The following is a 23,120-nucleotide window of genomic DNA, read 5'->3' as shown; positions in this document are numbered from 1 at the left end:
GCTAAAGACAGGGTTCGTTTTAAAGTTATATATTTTTTTTTTTAATACCAAACAAGGAGATTTTTTTTTTAGGATGCACATTTTTATTTAAACAGACAATTTCCTCCTTACGCACTACACAATAAGTCACCCCATTTATCCACTTGTCACAGTATTTCAGACACTTGTGCTAGTCTGATTATATTTTTTGTCCAGTTAAAACAATCTTTTAAATGCTTCGAGCCCTATATATTTATTTTCCTTTTTAGAAACATTCTACAAGATATACAGATTTGATCCTTGGGCGTGCCAGGGGTGTGTGTACAATGCAAAGCTTTACTCTGAACACTTCTGACACACTAAGGATTAACAAGACATTAATAAACAAAACAAAAAAAAACACACCATCACACATTCGCACACGTAGCCACAAAACTACCATAGCTGCATTGAAGATTATGCTGCATCAGCTAGCGATAGATCATATATTTATATATCTATTATACGTTATTTACATAAAAGTTCATCTCCAGTTAAAGTGAGGATAAAGGCTCTTGTGTTAAATTGTGTACAGTTTTTTTTTTTTTCAACCCTGTGAATATGATTATGTACAATGTAAACAATACAGGGCATGAAATTTATCCTCTACATAACAAAACATCACAACCAACATTAGTCTTCCTCCGATTCAGATTTCTTACAAATGGTTCTGTTAAAGCTGTGGCAAGCTGGCACCCAGCGATTGTCATGAAGGCCAACTTTGCAACCACGACTGTCTTTAGGAGACACATGACAGCACATCCAAAACCCGGGCCCGTACGGTAAAGCTTGGCAGTAAGGTTTGGGGTGCCACCAGCATAATGAGACATCCCCCTTTGCATACTTTTTCTTGCACTGCTTGCATGGATCATCTTTATAGCGTGGGTCTCGAACCCACAGTGAATCACACGGTCGAATGTCATAATGTTCAATAATAAATTTGAAATAACATGAAGTGCATTTCAGAGCTGCCAGTGTCCTCGTGGGGAGATAATGAAATATCTTCACTATAATGTGGTGAGGCAAGAATATCATGTATTGCTGAGGCTCCAGGAGCTGTTGGATTTTAAAGCGGGTCTCCAGAAAATTATGAGACACCTGTCTTTTTATAGAAGTGTCAAGTACCTGAGATACACTTCCAAGCGATGATATAGAAACCGCATATTGTGCAATCAGTGAGCTATTCTGTATGCACAGAGCATTACTAAAAGCGGTTTTCTTTTGGACCTCCATCTGTGTTTTTAATTCAGAGTTTACTTTAACGTGAGCATGATTTTGATCGTGCTGAAAAAATAAAGTCCCTGGACACGAGTCACATGACAAAGTTAACGCTTTATCTTGTGTGCATCTGATTTCACATTCTGGCAATGTATGCATCAATATATCGCCAGAATTTACAGCTGCGGCGGGAAACCCATCAAAGCTTTCATCATCATCAACAGCACAATCGTTCACGTTTGTGCTCTCTGCTACACATTCAACTGCTTTTATATGCAGAGAATATGTACAAGGTTCCACGGTTATTGAAATATCCCCCCTACTTCTAAATTGCAGACAGGTTTCCCTCACCAGGTCAAAGTCCACATTTGCTACATACAAGTCTTCCACAGTAGACAGGGATTGTGTTTCTTGGGCCTTAGCTTGAGGACAGTTTGCCCATGATTTAACTAGAAAACTAGTTTTATTATGCGGGACATTGGCAGAAGCCTCTACGTTTTCCACCGTCTCAGCCGATATAGAAGATACCTTCTGAGAGCTATTCGAGTCCAGTTGAGAACCACTTGCAAGCAACATCCTCCCAACATTTCTGCGGAAACTGTTGCTCCGTGAAAGCCCACCCGACTCTCGTACATTCTGGTGCCTCAAACACTCAGACTCAAGTTTTGCAACCATTTCCAAAACACACACAGATTCTGGCTGATCATCCTTTTCCACGTTGTCTTTATCAGGAGACATGAGTGAAACAGAAACTGGGAGAGAACATTTAGATGTTCCAGGAAGCCTTGAAGTATGGTTGTTGTTGTTGAAAGGTTTCGCACAATCTGAAAGTAATGCACTTGCTCTTCGTTCTAGGAAAGCTACCATTTCTATCACAGAAAGAGGTTTATCCGGAAGAATCCCATCACTGCTTGCAACATAGTTCATTGAACAATTTTCAACACCGTTTGGGTGAGCGTCAGACAGAAAACACTTCTGTGATTCCTGCATCTTTTCCAGTTGGTTCTTTACACGTTTGAGATCAACAGATTTTTTCCGCCTTTTAGCGGCTCTGCCGTTCATGTCCGCAGTACACTTCATTTTCATTGAACTGTTTCTAATGTTGCTGTAATGATGTGCTGCAAAGAAAGCGACCTTCTCCTTTGTGTTCCCAGGTTTGATAATTGCACATATATCCAATGGGCCTTCCCCGGTATCGCCGTGGTGTATTGTCTGGGACTGAACGTTCTTTGTTTGAACCTCAAAACTGTTTGGAGTCAACCCCACTGTATTGCACTGGATTGTATTCTGGGAGATTGCACCAAGTGGTAGTCGAGATGGATTATCATTAGATGGCAAACAATTCTTTGTAGCGCCTTTACACGTTTCTTCCTTTACAGAATTCTGATTGTTGAGATGCATGCCTCGATTTGATCGTGTCTCTAGAAAAGATTCTTTTTTCTGCAGCTTATGGTATGGTTTCAGATGCATTCCAAGAAGCCTGCAAAAAAATAAATTTAAAAAAAAATTAGGCATTGACCGGAATTAGCACACATTCTGACAGCAGAGACACAAATTTAGATCAAGCAGAATACGTAATCATATACAAATAATTTGGATAAAGACTAAATATTTAGAAAGTGCATGACTAGTGTGTTATTAAACATGTATGGGTTCCTCCTAGCTAAAGAATTAGGTTTAATAAAAAATAAAAAAAAAGTAGCTTAGTTTAGGCATCATAACATCCACATGAAGCTCTTAAGGTGGTCCCTGGCACAGATTCACATTTAGGGGTTAAACTGTTCACAAACGATTTAACACCAAAGTTTGTGCTCCAGTGCTGCATTGCTCTGGCCCCCTGCCCTTCCACTTTCTGAAATCCTAGGTAACAGAAGGCTTAAGCAGCAACAGGCAGGGGTGCCGCTGATTTGCTTAGAGAGGTCAGCAGTTCTCCAACCCAACATCCCCACTCTTAAAACAGTTAGGAGCCAGTCCTCTCCCCCTTCCCCTCCCAAATACAATTCTTATAGCAACACTACTAGTCACCAGAACCACTACAGATTAATGTAATGGCTCTGGTGTAAATAGCCTGTCCCTGCAGACTTTTCAATGTAAACGCTACCTTTTCAGAGGTAAGGCAGTTTTTAACATTGCTGCCTAGTAACACCTCTAGTAGCGGTCACTCAGATGGCCACTAAAGTGTCTCCTATCTTAGTTCACAATGTGCAGGGGGGAGACTGGTGACCTAAACATACACATGCTATAATAATTTTTTTATTGATGCACTGAAATACACACACACACACAAAAAGGAAAAATACATTTTTATCCACCCTCCTACCATTTGGGCTTAGGAGCAGGTGACATCTGGTTAGTGGGGCTGGCTGCGGCTAATTGGTGTAGGCAGCCGCTGTTCCAAACTCCCTCCTTCCATCTCCTCCTGTCTTTACAGCTCTCTGTGCGCCGGGAGGAAGCTAAGGGAACTGTAATAACTTCCTCCCGGCGCTGAGGTCACGCCGGGTAAAGGGCGGGGAGCAGAGCAGTCTTTACCTGCGGAAGGTTGTAATTAAAGTTCTTCACTTCCTCCCGGCACACAGAGCTGCATGGGGATTGAGACATGAGGAGGGGGGGGGGAACGGATTGACCAATCCCAGGCGCCAGGGCAAAATATTTTGTCGCCAAAATATTTAGTCGACCTGGCGCCTAGGAAATTACATATCTGCCATTTATCTGTACTTTTCCAGAACAATATATTACAAAGAAAAATATGAATAGCTTTACAATAAATCCTGGTGGCAAAAATAGTATATTCTGATCTTAATATTACACAGCTTTATAAGGAGATATGCTTCACTATAATCCCAAATATCAACTTGCCAAAAAAAAAAACCACACACAAAACACAAACCCATATAGTATGATATTGTAATTGCGCTGTGTGGCCGTAACGATGTATAATTCCTCGCATCTCTTACCGCTTAACATGTTGGTACGCAAAGGAGGAGGATTTCAATGGTTCCCTGTGGAGACCAACTCTGCAGGAAGACATCCTAACTGCCTGCTTCCAAGGTGTATCGTCACAGCCAGTCCATGTTGACTCCAGTTCTGCACATGGCACGGCCCAACAGTTTTTCTAAAGGGAGGGGGGGGGGGGGGGGGGGGGGGGGAGGAAACAACGTAAGTTACTTTTACAACAAAAAAAATAAATGTTTTAACAAGTTTTCTGTTGATCCCAAAACATTTCTAATCATTTCAAATATTAAACATCTTGCCCAATGTGCCAATATGTGGTCATTTGCTTTAAGTATGCAACCATTAAATGTTTAATTACCATAATTAAAATGCGACAATATCATTTCTCAACACAAACACAACACACCTCCACCTAACACAGTATATAGAAGAGAAGGTTGTAGAATTGATATCTAAATATACACAATACGTTTACTAAATCTGGAATGAAGCAGTGCCCCACGGATTGCAGTGTCCTTCCTTACTGGGGCAGCAGGCATACATTACTTTTAGAAAGCCCTTACCTATCCCCATTTGTGACCACTTGTTACCGATCAGTTTCTTCCCTCACACTGGTGTGTGCCTTAGATTAAAATTGTCATGTAGCGTTATGGTGCTTAGACTAGCCCTTAGGGAATCCTTAACAATCAACGTCATTATAGAAGCCTTTACCTATTAAATTCCTCTCCACACAACAACATGTAACAACGTGTTATTTTTTGCTTACCATTTATCTAACTAGTCCTATTTACACGTACCTATGATTTAACCATTATAAAATATATTTGTGCTCTACAAAAAAATACAACAAACACAACTAAGAACTCCCCCCTCAAAAAACAAGTCCGCTAAAAGTTTTGTAAATGAGTCACATACAGTCAGAGCATACCATGCTAATTACTTTAATTCCACAGGTGCCACATCTACATGTTCTCATACCTACAACACGCTTGGCACTTGTACCTCTGATGATCATTCATGATTGAAGAATGTTAATGTTATAAGTGGAATATGTTATACAAAGAAGCAGAGTACAAGAGGACGTAGGTGTATTACCATGAGAAGCTGAACAGACCGTACTCAAGGAAGTGGTATGCTGTTATGACATTAAATGTGATTGTAATCTCCGAAGATTAGACTGCAATGAGGAGGCCAAAACCATTTCAAAGAAAATGTAGGTGTGTCTATAAATGAGAATGGGTAGCGAGCCTAGAAAATCTATGTATAACCTTTATTTTCAATTAACAGTATGGAAGAGAAATCTCTTGCTCAACCAGAAGCAAAATAATACTTATGTATGCTCAAAAAGAACTTTAAAGATCACGTTCATGAAATAGGCTAGACATAGCTGTAAGTAGCTTAAAGCGTCACTACATCCAAAAAAAAAAAATAGTTTGAAGAAAACACTGCCTTTTGTCAGAGCTACATTTCCTGTACCATAGGTGTGCCCCAATTCCCCTTTTTTTCCCCCCATTGTAGAAGCCAGACCCGATTCCTCTGGAAGCAGTGTAAGCAATAAATATGTTAATCTTCCACCGATATTGGGTTACTGTGAAGTACTGGTGAGATTAACACAATATGGCCATTTGGTGGAACTGAATCTCCATCCGTTTGCCGAGATAGGGATTTAAGTAGCCTTGTAAATCTTTAACTGCGTTTTTATTTATTTTTCTTTTGCTGTTCCCTAATCTGTATTTTAAATATATCATGTTGATCAGGTTCCATAGCTGTACCTTTCTGGCTTGCCATTTGAGGTAGGTCTACTAAACCTTGCGAGTCAGATTAACACTAGATTAGCAGTTCTATAAAAAAAAAAAAAAGACTGTCACGGCACAAGTCAAGAGCGGGACGTGAACACGTGTTCTGCCTTCACATGGGTCAAAGTGACCGATGGCTGCGCACTTAAAGCTATAAAATCATTTTGTTTTGTACTGTACCCTATCGTGGTTTCCATTTGATGGTTTTCCAAGAGCGCGTTATCCTTGTATATCTTTGGCTTATCTGACCCTTGTATCTATTGTCCTTATTTGGCTAGTTCTCTTTTTTATCCTACGGCCTGTCTTCCTGACCTCGGCTTGTCTGGTACTACTCTGCATTAAGTCCAGCCACTTTAAGGCCCGGTAATACGCCTTTATCCAGAAAGTAAGATAACCATTGTTTACCTAGGTTGTGTGTGTAGCATTAACCACAACACAGACTTGCTTAATTATATGGAACGCCATACCATGGTGTGTTGTAGTTTGGCGGACATTGGATTGGTGGAAAACGTCTACAATGGTGATCTCCGCCAAAGAGGTGATGGGGCAGGATAAAGATTAGCGTGGCAAGGGCTGAAAGGTAAGTAGAACTCATTCTTCCCACCCTCACACAATGGGGGGCGGGGACCACATTACAAACACTTGTATCCCTAGCTCTCTATATATTGTCCCTTTAGAAAAAGTACTGTTTCATTTCTGTAGAACCATGCCTTATCAGTCCTAACAGAGCAAACACACACCCTGTAGACTTTGCATTAGGTCGGTCACAGAATACTCCGTCTTAACGCCTTCACTGCTGAGCGGTGTTTATAATAAGCACTTTTTGGTGTCTTCAGAAAAACCATTTATTGCTTTTTCTTTTTAAAATTTTATTAAAACTTTGCTGCATCCCAATAAAGAACAAAATATGCCACATCTTATTGCCATGTACTTTTACAAAGGACGTAAAATATTAATTTCAAAACAAGTTTGATCAATGTATACTTTTCTTAAAAGATCTCAGTATAGCAGAGGGTGGATAGGCTACGGGTGTCTTTAAAGCAGATGCTGGAAATCAAAGTCATCTTCACTCAACTCACATTCAAGCCTTCGATGTAAGTCTTCAACCAGTCAGTGGCTGAAAACATTTAATCAATCCCACTGAGGTCTGAGCCTGGAGGTGCACTCCAAAGATGGACATTTTGTATGTGAACGATAATCAAATAGTGAGGAGTGCTTTAAATATATTCTCAGCAAGCAAGTTAGCCAGAGAGAAGATGGCAGTACTGAAAGCAAACATCAGAGTACAAACTAATAAAACGTTTGCTCACGGCGTAACTGAAAAAGGGTGGGAAAAAAACAAACCTTCACAGGAGAGAGATTTCTGTTTTAGAAGAACTTGATTGTTTTAGCAAGAATCTGCCGTAGACTATGTCCCTGTAATCTTTACTGGGATGTACAAAGTCTGCCAAAGAACATACACAGAGAATTGGAGCACAACCAGCGAGATTTCCAGGGCCAAATAAAATGGGTGGAGACCCCATTAAATAATCTTGGAATATGCTAATAGGATATAGGAAAAACTGAGCCGTGCAAACGCAGACTTTCCTCTTGCATTGAAGATTAGAAAATGGACATCGAAGAGGAGGGAAGGGTTTATACACCTGCTGTTGTGGTAAATAATGCAACTGGAAAACAGAGGCACAAAAAATAAAACAAAAATGTTTTAAAAAAAACAAAAGGTTTAAAAAAGGGCATGGATATTAATTTAGAGATAAAGTTACAATCTATTTGTAATACTGTAGATGTTCTGTTTTAAAAGGACAAAGTCATGGGCAATTCTCGATGTAACACGCCAAGAGTAGGAAAAAAATAATAATTCTAGGATCTCCAATTCATGGACTTTTTTTGTTTTTCAATAAAGAAAAAAACAAACAAACAAAAACAAAGCCATACACAGAAGTGAGGGAAGGCAGGAAAATGGAAATCAGAGAAAATCGATTTTCGTTGTAGAACTATAACTATTGATTGAAGTCAGGTGTGTGATCAAAGTTTGTCTATTACAAGACACAAAGTAGTATAATTCAAAGAGTCTCAGCCATCTTGTGCGGCAGATACCAAGGAACCTTACTGCAAATGTGCAAGGTTACCAATGGAAGATCCCGTTGACTCGCAGGTCCCTTCATAGATCTCCATTTTTACTTGAATGCATGCGTTAAAAGGTACAATGTTGGAAGATGTCACCAGGAGCAGATGTTAGGGATCACTGAGGAGTAACAGCTAAAGGCAACTATGTCTCCTAATCTGCTCCCTTCTCTGCAACTTCTACTCAAGAGACAGGTTTGCTTTAAATAATGTTTGCAGGACAATAATTCAGCACGCTCTCTTTTTCCACTGCCAGAATAGACAATTAACGTTAATATCCCCATATAAAAACAAGTGAATTACAAACAAGCGAATTTTAGAGGGCATCATAAAAACAGCAGGGTGTGGTGAAACCACACTATATAACGAAAGTTACAGTAAATGGTAAGAGAGGAGATAAACCTATTTTAGGTGTGGTTAAGATACACAAGATCCAAAGGAACGTTTGACCCTTCTACTTTGGGTGTGTAGTAACAGAAACATTCTATACACATCGGGTTAAAGATCAAATAAAAAGTCTGCACATAACATGGTTTCCTAAGCAACACTGACAAATTCTAAGCCAACTCCGGCCATTACTACTTACGATTTGTCTCCAGCTCTGGAAACATACAGGGAATGCACATTTTGACAAGTTAAAAGTGAGGAATGAAACCTTAAAAGGAACACTCCACACTTATCAAAAAAATAAATAAAAATTACAAAACATTTAGTAGATTTTTCATTGTCACTGACAAGCCTTGGAAACCATTCCTTCGTGCTTGCACATGCGCACACCACACAGCGTTTAGAATGAACACTGATCTGAGAAGGAGCATTTGAGTAGAGCATGCCTGTTAACTCCACTAGCTCAGGCTAGCTAACAAAAACCGGAATCAAACCTTGGTTGTTTCATTATTTAACCATATAAATCTGTGCTTTTATTAAGTGCCCTCTAAAGGAATAGTCCTCACCCATAAAGCAAGCTGAGGTGTCTACGAAGTGGTCCTTTAAAATCCTATAAGCAGCCTGCTAGCATGGCAGACAAATTGTTAAAGAATTACCAGAAACAAACTATTGACTTTGCTATTCGCCAATCCATCAATTTCACTCCAATACAGTTGAGTTAGGGTATTAGACACTGCTCAAGTACTTTAAAAGGGGACCATGAGCACTACAGCTCATGGTCATAATTATGGTGATACAAGTCTATAGCATCACCAAAGTCGTCAAACCATTTAAAGCATGGTCTGCCCTTCCTTAAACATCCACTGAAACAAATAAATCTGGATGCTCTGTTTTCCAGGGAGATGAAAACTTTGCCTTGAATTGACCATAACCACTTAGAATCCCAATCTACCAGCCTCCATCTGGGACAACTGTAATAAACCGTCCCTTTATGTTGACCAACGATAATGCAGGAAGATGATCTCCTGTACATCCCAGAATATTTCACATAACCTGGCTATAGCAGGCAGCTCTGGTTTCTCAGCGGTCTGTCCTAGATATGGAAAAAGAAAGTGAACAAAGTCGTCGTCTTTGTGCCATGGTGGCCAGATGGCACCATTCTCGTTACAGCGATTTTTGGAAATTGCTGCAGTTACAAGCCACTGTTGGCAGTGAGACTGGTGCAGATTACAGTCTGCACCAGAAGCTTTGTAGTGACAGTTTAACGTTTCTGCAATTTAAGATTTCGTAAAACTCATACTTCCTATTCCTGTCATGTCTCAAGATCACCTCCAGCACAGACCTCAATCAATCAAGGCTGCATGCGCCTTATTTTGTTTTTCAACATTTGTAAACTCCTTGAATAACTCGTGCAGAACATTGGCCGTGCAATCCGTACAGAGCTCAGTGTGGGGCCCTTTGTTTAATGCCACTCTGGTCCAGAGATCAGTTGTATAACCGGCAGTATGGGGTGGTAATGGCAGACCAGAGATTTTCCACTCATCGATGTGGACGAGTGAGAATCTGAAGAATTTTACATTTAACTTTTCCACATTTATATGGAATACATAACTGAAATGACAAACTAATACAATATAGAATAGGCAAATGCGTTCGATAGACCAAAACACCAAAATTTAACAACAGTACACATTGCTCATAGAATTCTGTCACAGCATCCCACATACTGTGTGTACACAAAAGTACATTGATTGTCACCCCCCTTCAACTAACTATGTTCATGGTATTCAAATGCAAACAAAGAATTACAATTATTTACAAAGCGCCAACATAGTCCGTAGCGTTATACAATAGGAAACCAAAACAAACGTTAATTCGAACAAAGCCTGATTGACATACTGGAACAAGCTTATAATCTAAAGAACAAACTCTGCGCTCCCAGTATTTTAAAGGAATCACCCCAAAAGAGAGATTCTAATACGGATTAACCAAGTTTTTCTACATAACTAAAGACAATTTAAACAGCCTTCTATGGTTAATCTTTAAACCCATTCCACACGGGAAGACTTGTGTGCCGTCTCCCATTGGCTAGGACAAGTTGTCCGTCTGTAAAGCTGTGACAATCAAATCATTCGGGTGGCTTCCAGAAATACTGAAAATCTTCAACGACCAACAGACCTTACAAGACAATACGTAGAAATCCACAAAATACAAAAGAACACCCTACATTAAAGCACTCTGGAACTCACAGGGAATGATTAGCATATCCAGAAGTATGTTTACACCATAGCACACTGGTAAAATCTGTTCCTTCTTCGTGCGAGGGACTGAATGGGTGCAGTTATAAGTGGATATCACATAGCATTTTGGAGGAATTTTAATGCACATGGTACACACACACGCAAAGAGCCAAACCATACATTAAGAGAACGCGTGGGATGTGCACAAGGCTTTCCTAATAAAAACTAAAAAGGATACGCACAAGCTCGCTTGACAAACTCATTATACCGTCAGCTTGTTTTAACAGGATCCTTGTGACCTCTTGGTCTGACGCCTGAATTTTTCATCAAGTACTTGCGTTTTGTTTAACAGCTGTAGAGTGACAAAGAATATGTTGCCATTTTATAAATAAACTATTATCTATGTCAGAGCCTACAATTCCCAAGAGCGCTAGGATATGTGTGTAGATATGCTGAACTCTAGGAATGTACCCGTCTTGGAAGCGAATGCAATTCCAAATAAAGTGTATGACAACGTTTGGCTAAACAGTGGTTAACCATGAGAATTGATTCACATTTTTGGACCGTTATAAGGTGTAAAATTACCATGAGAGTTTAGATACATCTTAAAGGAGAGTTGGGTTTCATGCATACGGGCATTAAAAGATTACTCCAAGCACCATGATCAATTTAGTGATTTGAAGTGGTTATGGCATTTGGAGTCTATGTGCTGTGTTCCAGTTTGGAAATCAGCCCATACTGCAGGCAGTGAGCAATGGTGACTTGTCCCTCTCTTGAGAAGAACTGGACCACTATGCCAGCCAGCAAGGCTTAATCCATTCAAAAATGGTGCTTTATTTTTTGGATGGAGTACCCTTTTTAAGGCAACACATCGTGAGCCTGGATTCCTTCCCAGAGGTATGTTGCTCCTTTTATTTACCTCTGGTGAAATCATTCACACCAGTAAACAACAAACATGGTACTTCTAAGGGAATAACAGCGCCTCTTTTAAGTTTAAATCCAGACAGTCGACTGAGCTATGGATTGGGAATTTAAATATTACCTTAACACTGCAAGACAATGTCAGGCTACAAGCAGTTACTATTTCAATGATAAAGTATAATATCCTTGTGTAGGGTTTGCATTACAGGAACAATTGAACTAGCGCTGATAAAACTCAAAAAGCATGTTCTCTATGTAAAATATCACAGCAATACAAACAGAATACTATTTATATAATATACACAATTTTACAGTTTTGAGCCCACATGCAAAGAGAAAAAATAAAAATAAAAAAATAATAATATACATATATACACACACATATATATACACACACATATATATACACACACACACACACACACACACACACATATATATATAAAATCCTTATCCCACAAAACGGTGAAGAAAAGTCGCCAATACGTTTTAATACATATGCATCCGCTAATCAAAAGGTGTAAATAAACTAGATCACATATAGTATTATCTAATAACGTAGAATACACTGCAAGCCAAGACTGAGGGCTAGCTTATATTACCTCTGCAAACAGAGTGAGCATCACATGCTGGAACATGTTTCCAAACATTTACGAAGACTAAATACCCACTAACGTGCCAGTGTGCACGGATTTTAAAGCCGCTCAGTCAGGAAAAACATTTTTGAGCATTTTGTAAACATAAAATCTTTATGAAATGCTCATAAGGAGTAAAAAATTTAATTGAAATTCAAAAGCACTAAAAATATATAAGAAAGTAGGAGCTAGTCCACAGTATGTTAGAGCTTCAAACGGACAAAACTTTTTAAAAGGCTGAGCTTCGGCCATTGCGCGTGGTCAGGTTTCACGGCAGTGACAACTGTGGGGAACGAGCAACATCTTGTTCATCACAAGACCTAATCTTTGCAGGCTCTGGCAGATCAAACACCAAGAGCTGAAGAACAAAGATGGTCAGGTAAGTCTAACTTCCATCTGCCGCACCTTGGCCACGGCACCCCATGCGCAGTGCCAAATAGACAAAGAGCCTTGGAAGGGACAGTCACTTTAAGTTAATAAAAATATTTAGTTCGCACTATAATGGTTTTTGCTTCTTCTTGGATTTCCGACTCTCGTATCACTTGTTTCTAGATTTTCATTACACAAAAATTTGTGAAAAATGCAAATAGTAGTCCAAAGCTTAGTGAGAAACATATAAACCAATAAGGCAGATTAATTTAAAGTGCACACAAAAAAAAATATAGACATTAAAAACACAGCAAAAAGTGCTATTCCTCTATAAAAAAAAAACGCATTTTTTGTCAAGGAGCACTATAGGGTCAGGAACACAAACATGTATTCCTGACCCTATAGGGTTAAAACCCCCATCTAGTCACCTTGTCCCCCTTATGCCTCTCTAAATATAGTAAAATCTTACTTGTATTCAAGCCTGAAGCTGTAAATCTGCATGTTGTTTGCCTCAGAAAAACAAGCTGTCTGCTGACGGTGAGTGAGATCTCACAGCAAGGCTGGCTCTTCATGAAACGATCCCCCCTGCCGGCCTTGGTCTGCAGCCATCGAGGCTCACCAGGCGTTTTCTGCAGAACCCACCTAAACCCCCCCACCCCTGCTCTAAACAGTGTGACTGCTTCCTCTGGGAGGGACTCACCATAACTACTACAGCACGCTGCCATGGTAATGGTGTGCGGAGTGTTCCAATATAATGTGATAAAATTCTAACCCTAAGGAGCACTATAGGGTCAGGAACACAAACATGTATTCCTGACCCTATAGTGTTAAAACCACCATCTAGCCCCCCTGGGCCCCTCATGCCTCCATAGATATAGCAAAATCTTACTGTATTCAAGCCTGAAGCTGTAACTCTGCATGCTGAGACTCAGGAAAAACAAGCAGTCTGCTGACATGTGGTAGCCTGATCCAATCATAATGCTTCCCCATAGGATTGGCTGAGACTGACAAAGAGGCAGATCAGGGGCAGAGCCAGCATGATTCAAACACAGCCCTGGCCAATCAGCATCTCCTCATAGAGATGAATTGAATCAATGAATCTCTATGAGGAAAGTTCAGTGTCTGCATGCAGAGGGAGGAGATACTGAAAGTTTGGATGCATTTTAGGCAGCCATGACCCAGGAAGGATCTCTAACAGCCATCTGAGGAGTGGCCAGTGAAGTTATCACTAGGCTGTAATGTAAACACTGCATTATCTCTGAAAAGACAGTGTTTACAGCAAAAAGCCTGAATGTAATGATTCTACTCACCAGAACACATTCAATAAGCTGTAGTTATTCTGGTGATTAGTGTCCCTTTAAATGGTAGTAAATAGGAATGTCGTTACCAGACATGATTATTTGGCCGTATTTGTTTGGACAAATTGCTGGTAAATTTAAATCCAAATCATGAAGCAAATGAGAAATCATATCATCCAAGAAAAAAAAATAAAAGATTTTGTTTCGTTGTCAGCCGGATCAATGAGTTTATGGACATATGCACGGACTTGTAACTCATGTCAATTTGTTATGGCAAACAAGCAATGAACCAAGAGCGCTGGTGTCATGGCAGTAGATTGTCCCAGCTCCGGGAAATATTTCCAATTGTCTCTGAGATGGACAGTAACAATGTGGGACTGGATTATACAACAGAGCAATATCCACAGACCTCTAATCATGGCGACACTGAAGAGGAGGTGAGAAGATAACACGCAATGAATATATAAAGTTCTGTTTATGATGCACTATATTTTCAATGCTTGAGGAACGGTTAAACTAGGATTCGCTCAGAAAGTGGAATAGAAACAAGCATAACAGTAACATGGCTTTGCCATTTGGTCTTTGGAGACAGAATAATTATATCCTTAGCTCCAAGTTAAAATAAAAAAAAATAAAAAAAAAAGATTTATTTAGCAGTAGTGTTAGAAAAGTGATGCAGTCACCATAGAAACCAGATGCATTCAATTGGAGAAGGTTCCATTTTTGGTATGTTTCAACAGTTTGATAAATCTCTCCCATGACATTTAGCAATATTTATGATAAAATAAAATGTAAACAGCCACAAAAACTACAGGAAGAAAAAAAAAACACACACACACAAAAAAAATAAAGTTATATGCAAAGTCCCATCTCATCCTGCTAGAAACACCTTTTTCATTTTGACAACATTAGGACTCCAGTAACACAGATATTGTTTGAAATATAGGAAAAATATTTTGTCACCTGGAGAGTATGTTGCAATATCACGACAAACTAGTAAACGTTTTAGATTTTTCACAAGTAAAGCGTTTCCCAGAACGTAAACAAGAAATCTAATAAATCTCATTAATAGGGATATTCACTAAACTGGTGATTGAAATATTATGACATTTTGAGAATACAATTCCATTAGGGAGTTGTAATAATGTTTATCTATGTTTATTGTGATCATTATTGGCTCTGTATTTGTTAATTATATGATGATTATCGGGGTCTCTTTATATGATGATTATCGGGGTCTCTTTATATGATGATTATCGGGGTCTCTTTATATGATGATTATCGGGGTCTCTTTATATGATGATTATGTGATTATCTGGGTGTTCATTGTATGATTATTATTGGGGGGGGCTCTGTAGAATAGGATTATTGGGGGGGCTCTAGAATAGGATTATTGGAGGGGCTCTAGAATAGGATTATTGGGGGGGCTCTGTATAATATGATTATTGGGGGGTCTCTGTATAATATGATTATTGGGGGGTCTCTGTATAATATGATTATTGGGGGGTCTCTGTATAATATGATTATTGGGGGGTCTCTGTATAATATGATTATTGGGGGGTCTCTGTATAATATGATTATTGGGGGGTCTCTGTATAATATGATTATTGGGGGGTCTCTGTATAATATGATTATTGGGGGGGCTCTAGAATAGGATTATTGGGGGGGCTCTGTATAATATGATTATTGGGGGGGCTCTGTATAATATGATTATTGGGGGGTCTCTGTATAATATGATTATTGGGGGGTCTCTGTATAATATGATTATTGGGGGGGCTCTGTATAATATGATTATTGGGGGGGCTCTGTATAATATGATTATTGGGGGGGCTCTGTATAATATGATTATTGGGGGGGCTCTGTATAATATGATTATTGGGGGGGGGCTCTGTATAATATGATTACTGGGGGGGGCTCTGTATAATATGATTACTGGGGGGGGGCTCTGTATAATATGATTACTGGGGGGGGGCTCTGTATAATATGATTATTGGGGGGGGCTCTGTATAATATGATTATTGGGGGGGCTCTGTATAATATGATTATTGGGGGGGCTCTGTATATGATTATTGGGGGGGCTCTGTATAATATGATTATTGGGGGGGCTCTGTATAATATGATTATTGGGGGGGCTCTGTATAATATGATTATTGGGGGGGCTCTGTATAATATGATTATTGGGGGGGCTCTGTAGAATATGATTATTGGGGGGGCTCTGTAGAATATGATTATTGGGGGGGCTCTGTAGAATATGATTATTGGGGGGGCTCTGTAGAATATGATTATTGGGGGGGCTCTGTAGAATATGATTATTGGGGGGGCTCTGTAGAATATGATTATTGGGGGGGCTCTGTAGAATATGATTATTGGGGGGGCTCTGTATAATATGATTATTGGGGGGGCTCTGTATAATATGATTATTGGGGGGGCTCTGTATAATATGATTATTGGGGGGGCTCTGTAGAATATGATTATTGGGGGGGCTCTGTAGAATATGATTATTGGGGGGGCTCTGTAGAATATGATTATTGGGGGGGCTCTGTAGAATATGATTATTGGGGGGGCTCTGTAGAATATGATTATTGGGGGGCTCTGTATAATATGATTATTGGGGGGCTCTGTATAATATGATTATTGGGGGGGCTCTGTATAATATGATTATTGGGGGGGCTCTGTATAATATGATTATTGGGGGGGCTCTGTATAATATGATTATTGGGGGGGCTCTGTATAATATGATTATTGGGGGGGCTCTGTATAATATGATTATTGGGGGGGCTCTGTATAATATGATTATTGGGGGGGCTCTGTATAATATGATTATTGGGGGGGCTCTGTATAATATGATTATTGGGGGGGCTCTGTATAATATGATTATTGGGGGGGCTCTGTATAATATGATTATTGGGGGGGCTCTGTATAATATGATTATTGGGGGGGCTCTGTATAATATGATTATTGGGGGGGGGCTCTGTATAATATGATTATTGGGGGGGGGCTCTGTATAATATGATTATTGGGGGGGGCTCTGTATAATATGATTACTGGGGGGGGGCTCTGTATAATATGATTACTGGGGGGGGCTCTGTATAATATGATTATTGGGGGGGCTCTGTATAATATGATTATTGGGGGGCTCTGTATAATATGATTATTGGGGGGGGCTCTGTATTAATCAGCAGTCCCTGTATAATAATAATATTCTCCCCCCCCTCCTCCCCGGTCTCCCAGCTAGGCCCAGCCCGGGTCCCCCCCCCCTCTCCAGCCGGGGCCTTAGCTCAGGATAGCTGGTGGCTGCGGCCTATCTCCCCGGATCGCACTGAGCCCTGCTCCCCCCCCGCTCACCGTGTCTGCAGGATCCCCCGGCCGGGTGTCCGAGCGCGCTGTGCCGCCGCCGGTCTCCGTTACACGGAGTGCGCCCGCCCGCACCCCGACACCAATACCGCCCGCCCGAGCGCCGACACCACAGGAATGAGGCGGAGAGTACAGTGACGTCATCACAGCCAGGATTCCGCTGCGTCCTATGGCTGCCGATATCTATCAATCACCTCGGAGGGCCCGCCCCCTCCATCATCTGCTGCTCACAGTCTACCTGGCGGGGAGCGCGTGCACGGGAACCGGGCGGGAGCGCGCATCGGCACATAGTCTCACCCTTACATAGTAACACGGACAGCGGGAGCGCGCATCCCTACATAGTAACACGGACAGCGGGAGCGCGCATCCCTACATAGTAACACGGACAGCGAGAGCGCGCATCTCTACATATTAACACGCGCAGCGGGAGCGCGCATCTCTACATATTAACACGCGCAGCGGGAGCGCGCATCTCTACATATTAACACGCGCAGCGGGAGCGCGCATCGCTACATATTAACACGCGCAGCGGGAGCGCGCAGCGGCACATAGTCTCACAGACAGCGGGAGCGCGCATCCCTACATATTAACACGGACAGCGGGAGCGCGCATCCCTACATAGTAACACGGACAGCGAGAGCGCGCATCTCTACATATTAACACGCGCAGCGGGAGCGCGCATCGCTACATATTAACACGCGCAGCGGGAGCGCGCAGCGGCACATAGTCTCACAGACAGCGGGAGCGCGCATCCCTACATATTAACACGGACAGCGGGAGCGCGCATCTCTACATATTAACACGCGCAGCGGGAGCGCGCATCCCTACATAGTAACACGGACAGCGGGAGCGCGCATCCCTACATAGTAACACGGACAGCGGGAGCGCGCATCTCTACATATTAACACGCGCAGCGGGAGCGCGCATCGCTACATATTAACACGCGCAGCGGGAGCGCGCATCGGCACATAGTCTCACAGACAGCGGGAGCGCGCATCCCTACATATTAACACGGACAGCGGGAGCGCGCATCTCTACATATTAACACGGACCGCCTCGTCCCATAGTCACACGGACGGAGGGATCGCGCCTCGTCCCATAGTCACACGGACGGAGGGATCGCGCGGCGTCCCATATTTACACGGACGGAGGGATCGCACCTCGTCCCATAGTCACACGGACGGAGGGATCGCGCCTCGTCCCATAGTCACACGGACGGAGGGATCGCGCCTCGTCCCATAGTCACACGGATGGAGGGATCGCGCGGCGTCCCATAGTCTCACGGACGGAGGGATCGCGCCTCGTCCCATATTTACACGGACGGAGGGATCGCACCTCGTCCCATAGTCACACGGACGGAGGGATCGCGCCTCGTCCCATAGTCACACGGACGGAGGGATCGCGCCTCGTCCCATAGTCACACGGATGGAGGGATCGCGCGGCGTCCCATAGTCACACGGACGGAGGGATCGCGCCTCGTCCCATAGTCACACGGACGGAGGGATCGCGCCTCGTCCCATAGTCACACGGACGGAGGGATCGCGCCTCGTCCCATAGTCACACGGATGGAGGGATCGCGCGGCGTCCCATAGTCACACGGACGGAGGGATCGCGCCTCGTCCCATAGTCACACGGACGGAGGGATCGCGCCTCGTCCCATAGTCACACGGACGGAGGGATCGCGCCTCGTCCCATAGTCACACGGACGGAGGGATCGCGCCTCGTCCCATAGTCACACGGACGGAGGGATCGCGCCTCGTCCCATAGTCACACGGACGGAGGGATCGCGCGGCGTCCCATAGTCACACGGACGGAGGGATCGCGCGGCGTCCCATAGTCACACGGACGGAGGGATCGCGCCTCGTCCCATAGTCACACGGACGGAGGGATCGCGCCTCGTCCCATAGTCACACGGACGGAGGGATCGCGCCTCGTCCCATAGTCACACGGATGGAGGGATCGCGCGGCGTCCCATAGTCACACGGACGGAGGGATCACGCCTCGTCCCATAGTCACACGGACGGAGGGATCGCGCCTCGTCCCATAGTCACACGGACGGAGGGATCGCGCGGCGTCCCATAGTCACACGGACGGAGGGATCGCGCCTCGTCCCATAGTCACACGGACGGAGGGATCGCGCCTCGTCCCATAGTCACACGGACGGAGGGATCGCGCGGCGTCCCATAGTCACACGGACGGAGGGATCGCGCGGCGTCCCATAGTCACACGGACGGAGGGATCGCGCCTCGTCCCATAGTCACACGGACGGAGGGATCGCGCCTCGTCCCATAGTCACACGGACGGAGGGATCGCGCGGCGTCCCATAGTCACACGGACGGAGGGATCGCGCGGCGTCCCATAGTCACACGGACGGAGGGATCGCGCCTCGTCCCATAGTCACACGGATGGAGGGATCGCGCGGCGTCCCATAGTCACACGGACGGAGGGATCGCGCCTCGTCCCATAGTCACACGGACGGAGGGATCGCGCCTCGTCCCATAGTCACACGGACGGAGGGATCGCGCTGCGTCCCATAGTCACACGGACGGAGGGATCGCGCCGCGTCCCATAGTCACACGGACGGAGGGATCGCGCGGCGTCCCATAGTCACACGGACGGAGGGATCGCGCGGCGTCCCATAGTCACACGGACGGAGGGATCGCGCCTCGTCCCATAGTCACACGGATGGAGGGATCGCGCGGCGTCCCATAGTCACACGGACGGAGGGATCGCGCCTCGTCCCATAGTCACACGGACGGAGGGATCGCGCGGCGTCCCATAGTCACACGGACGGAGGGATCGCGCCGCGTCCCATAGTCACACGGACGGAGGGATCGCGCCTCGTCCCATAGTCACACGGACGGAGGGATCGCGCGGCGTCCCATAGTCACACGGACGGAGGGATCTCGCGGCGTCCCATAGTCACACGGACGGAGGGATCGCGCGGCGTCCCATAGTCACACGGACGGAGGGATCGCGCGGCGTCCCATAGTCACACGGACGGAGGGATCGCGCGGCGTCCCATAGTCACACGGACGGAGGGATCGCGCGGCGTCCCATAGTCACACGGACGGAGGGATCGCGCGGCGTCCCATAGTCACACGGACGGAGGGATCGCGCGGCGTCCCATAGTCACACGGACGGAGGGATCGCGCGGCGTCCCATAGTCACACGGACGGAGGGATCGCGCGGCGTCCCATAGTCACACGGACGGAGGGATCGCGCGGCGTCCCATAGTCACACGGACGGAGGGATCGCGCGGCGTCCCATAGTCACACGGACGGAGGGATCGCGCGGCGTCCCATAGTCACACGGACGGAGGGATCGCGCGGCGTCCCATAGTCACACGGACGGAGGGATCGCGCCTCGTCCCATAGTCACACGGACGGAGGGATCGTGCGGCGTCCCATAGTCACACGGACGGAGGGATCGCGCCTCGTCCCATAGTCACACGGACGGAGGGATCGCGCCTCGTCCCATAGTCACACGGACGGAGGGATCGCGCCGCGTCCCATAGTCACACGGACGGAGGGATCGCGCCGCGTCCCATAGTCACACGGACGGAGGGATCGCGCCGCGTCCCATAGTCACACGGACGGAGGGATCGCGCCGCGTCCCATAGTCACACGGACGGAGGGATCGCGCCGCGTCCCATAGTCACACGGACGGAGGGATCGCGCCGCGTCCCATAGTCACACGGACGGAGGGATCTCGCGTCGTCCCATAGTCACACGGACGGAGGGATCTCGCCGCGTCCCATAGTCACACGGACGGAGGGATCGCGCGGCGTCCCATAGTCACACGGACGGAGGGATCGCGCGGCGTCCCATAGTCACACGGACGGAGGGATCGCGCGGCGTCCCATAGTCACACGGACGGAGGGATCGCGCGGCGTCCCATAGTCACACGGACGGAGGGATCGCGCGGCGTCCCATAGTCACACGGACGGAGGGATCGCGCGGCGTCCCATAGTCACACGGACGGAGGGATCGCGCCTCGTCCCATAGTCACACAGACGGAGGGATCGCGCCTCGTCCCATAGTCTCACGGACGGAGGGATCGCGCCTCGTCCCATAGTCTCACGGACGGAGGGATCGCGCCTCGTCCCATAGTCACACGGACGGAGGGATCGCGCGGCGTCCCATAGTCACACGGACGGAGGGATCGCGCCTCGTCCCATAGTCACACGGACGGAGGGATCGCGCCTCGTCCCATAGTCACACGGACGGAGGGATCGCGCCTCGTCCCATAGTCACACGGACGGAGGGATCGCGCCTCGTCCCATAGTCAAACGGACGGAGGTATCGCGCCTCATCCCATAGTCACACGGACAGAGGGATCACTCCTCGTCCCATAGTCACACGAACTGACGGATTGCGCCTCGTCCCATAGTCACACGAACGGAGGGATCGCACCGCGTCCTATATTTACACGGACGGAGGGATCGCGCTTTGTCCCATAGTCACACGGACGGAGGGATCGCGCCGCGTCCCATAGTCACACGAACGGAGGGATCGCGCCTCGTCCCATAGTCACACGAACGGAGGGATCGCACCGCGTCCTATATTTACACGGACGGAGGGATCGCGCTTTGTCCCATAGTCACACGGACGGAGGGATTGCGTCGCGTCCCATAGTCACACGGACGGAGGGATCGCGCCGCGTCCCATAATCACACGGACGGAGGGATCGCGCCGCGTCCCATAGTCACACGGACGGAGGGATCGCGCCGCGTCCCATAGTCACACGGACGGAGGGATCGCGCTGCGTCCCATAGTCACACGGACCGCAGGATCGCGCGTCATCCTATAGTCACACGGACCGCAGGATCGCGCGCCGTCCTATAGTCACACGGACCGCAGGATCGCGCGTCGTCCTATAGTCACACATCATTACCTTTTTGCAAAATACAGATACACACACGTTGACATACACACAGATACACACACGTGACACGCAGACATGTCATACTTTATACATTTGCAGCCACCCTCCTGTTAGCTTACCTTTGTGTCCAGGAGGGTGGCTTGTGTGGAGTTCTGGTCCTGGCTGAGGCTGATGGGAGTGAGCATGCAGTTGCAGCTCACTCCAGCCTCTCTTCTGCCTCCATGCTCGCTGTACAGCAGCTGCATCCAGCCTCCTCCACCCTCCATTCCTCCCAGACAGCTCTATGGGAAGCAGGGAAGCAGTCGCTCCCTCCCTGCCGGCTGATATCACAGGGGTCGGTAGGCTGTTAAAGGGCCACTGCACCGGACTGGGCCCCTGTTTAGCGAGTATCGGGGTAGAGCGTAGGGTGCGAATCACATACAATATCCCGGAAATCACACACACACACACAATCTATCATGTATGTTGAATGGTGTAATTTCTGGGATGTTGTCTGTGATTTGTGGGTGTCGAGGAGCCGCATTCAGCATGTGGGACCTGTGACGTCTGCGGTTTAACCCCAAAGGTCAGCCCCAGTATTGATCTATACGGCGGCATGCAGCGTTTCTAACCTAGTGTCAGGAAGCGCACAGCGCTGATTGGCTTAGAGCGGTCAGCTGACGCACTCATTCAGTAGCTCCCCATTACATTAAGTTGTTATGGTAGTCTCTGTGTCCCTTTGAGCTGTAGTGGTTGTGGTGGCTATAATTTGGGGGGGGGGGGGGGATTAAAGCTGAAATTCAGGTTTGTTTGTTTTGAATGTGCACAGTTATCTGTCCCTGAGGGTTAAGAAGACTCAGGCCAGGGTCGAGTAGCAATCCAAAAATACAAGAAAAAAATTAAAATTACAATGAGGTGAGTGCGGTCTCCACAATAATGGCC

General features: G+C 45.6%; 1 protein-coding gene across 2 annotated transcripts; it reads right to left on the bottom strand.

Moving 5' to 3' along the window:
* Positions 1-13: 13 nt before the first annotated feature.
* FBXO34 (F-box protein 34) lies at positions 14-22,463 on the bottom strand. Of its 2 annotated transcripts, none has more exons than XM_063439075.1 (3): positions 22,319-22,463; positions 4,191-4,348; positions 14-2,716 (listed from the first exon to the last, which is right to left on the bottom strand). In XM_063439075.1, exons 1-3 carry the CDS (start codon positions 22,442-22,444, stop codon positions 652-654), a joined length of 2,349 nt encoding a protein of 782 aa, XP_063295145.1. In that variant the 5' UTR covers positions 22,445-22,463; the 3' UTR covers positions 14-651. The 2 variants fall into 2 exon arrangements, with proteins under 2 accessions (XP_063295145.1, XP_063295146.1); XM_063439076.1 differs by lacking the exon at positions 22,319-22,463 and adding an exon at positions 17,304-17,422.
* Between the last annotated feature and the right edge of the window lie 657 nt (positions 22,464-23,120).

The sequence above is a fragment of the Pelobates fuscus genome, chromosome 13, assembly GCF_036172605.1.
Source record: "Pelobates fuscus isolate aPelFus1 chromosome 13, aPelFus1.pri, whole genome shotgun sequence".
Lineage (NCBI taxonomy): Eukaryota > Metazoa > Chordata > Amphibia > Anura > Pelobatidae > Pelobates > Pelobates fuscus.
This window is presented reverse-complemented; position numbering and strand designations above follow the sequence as displayed.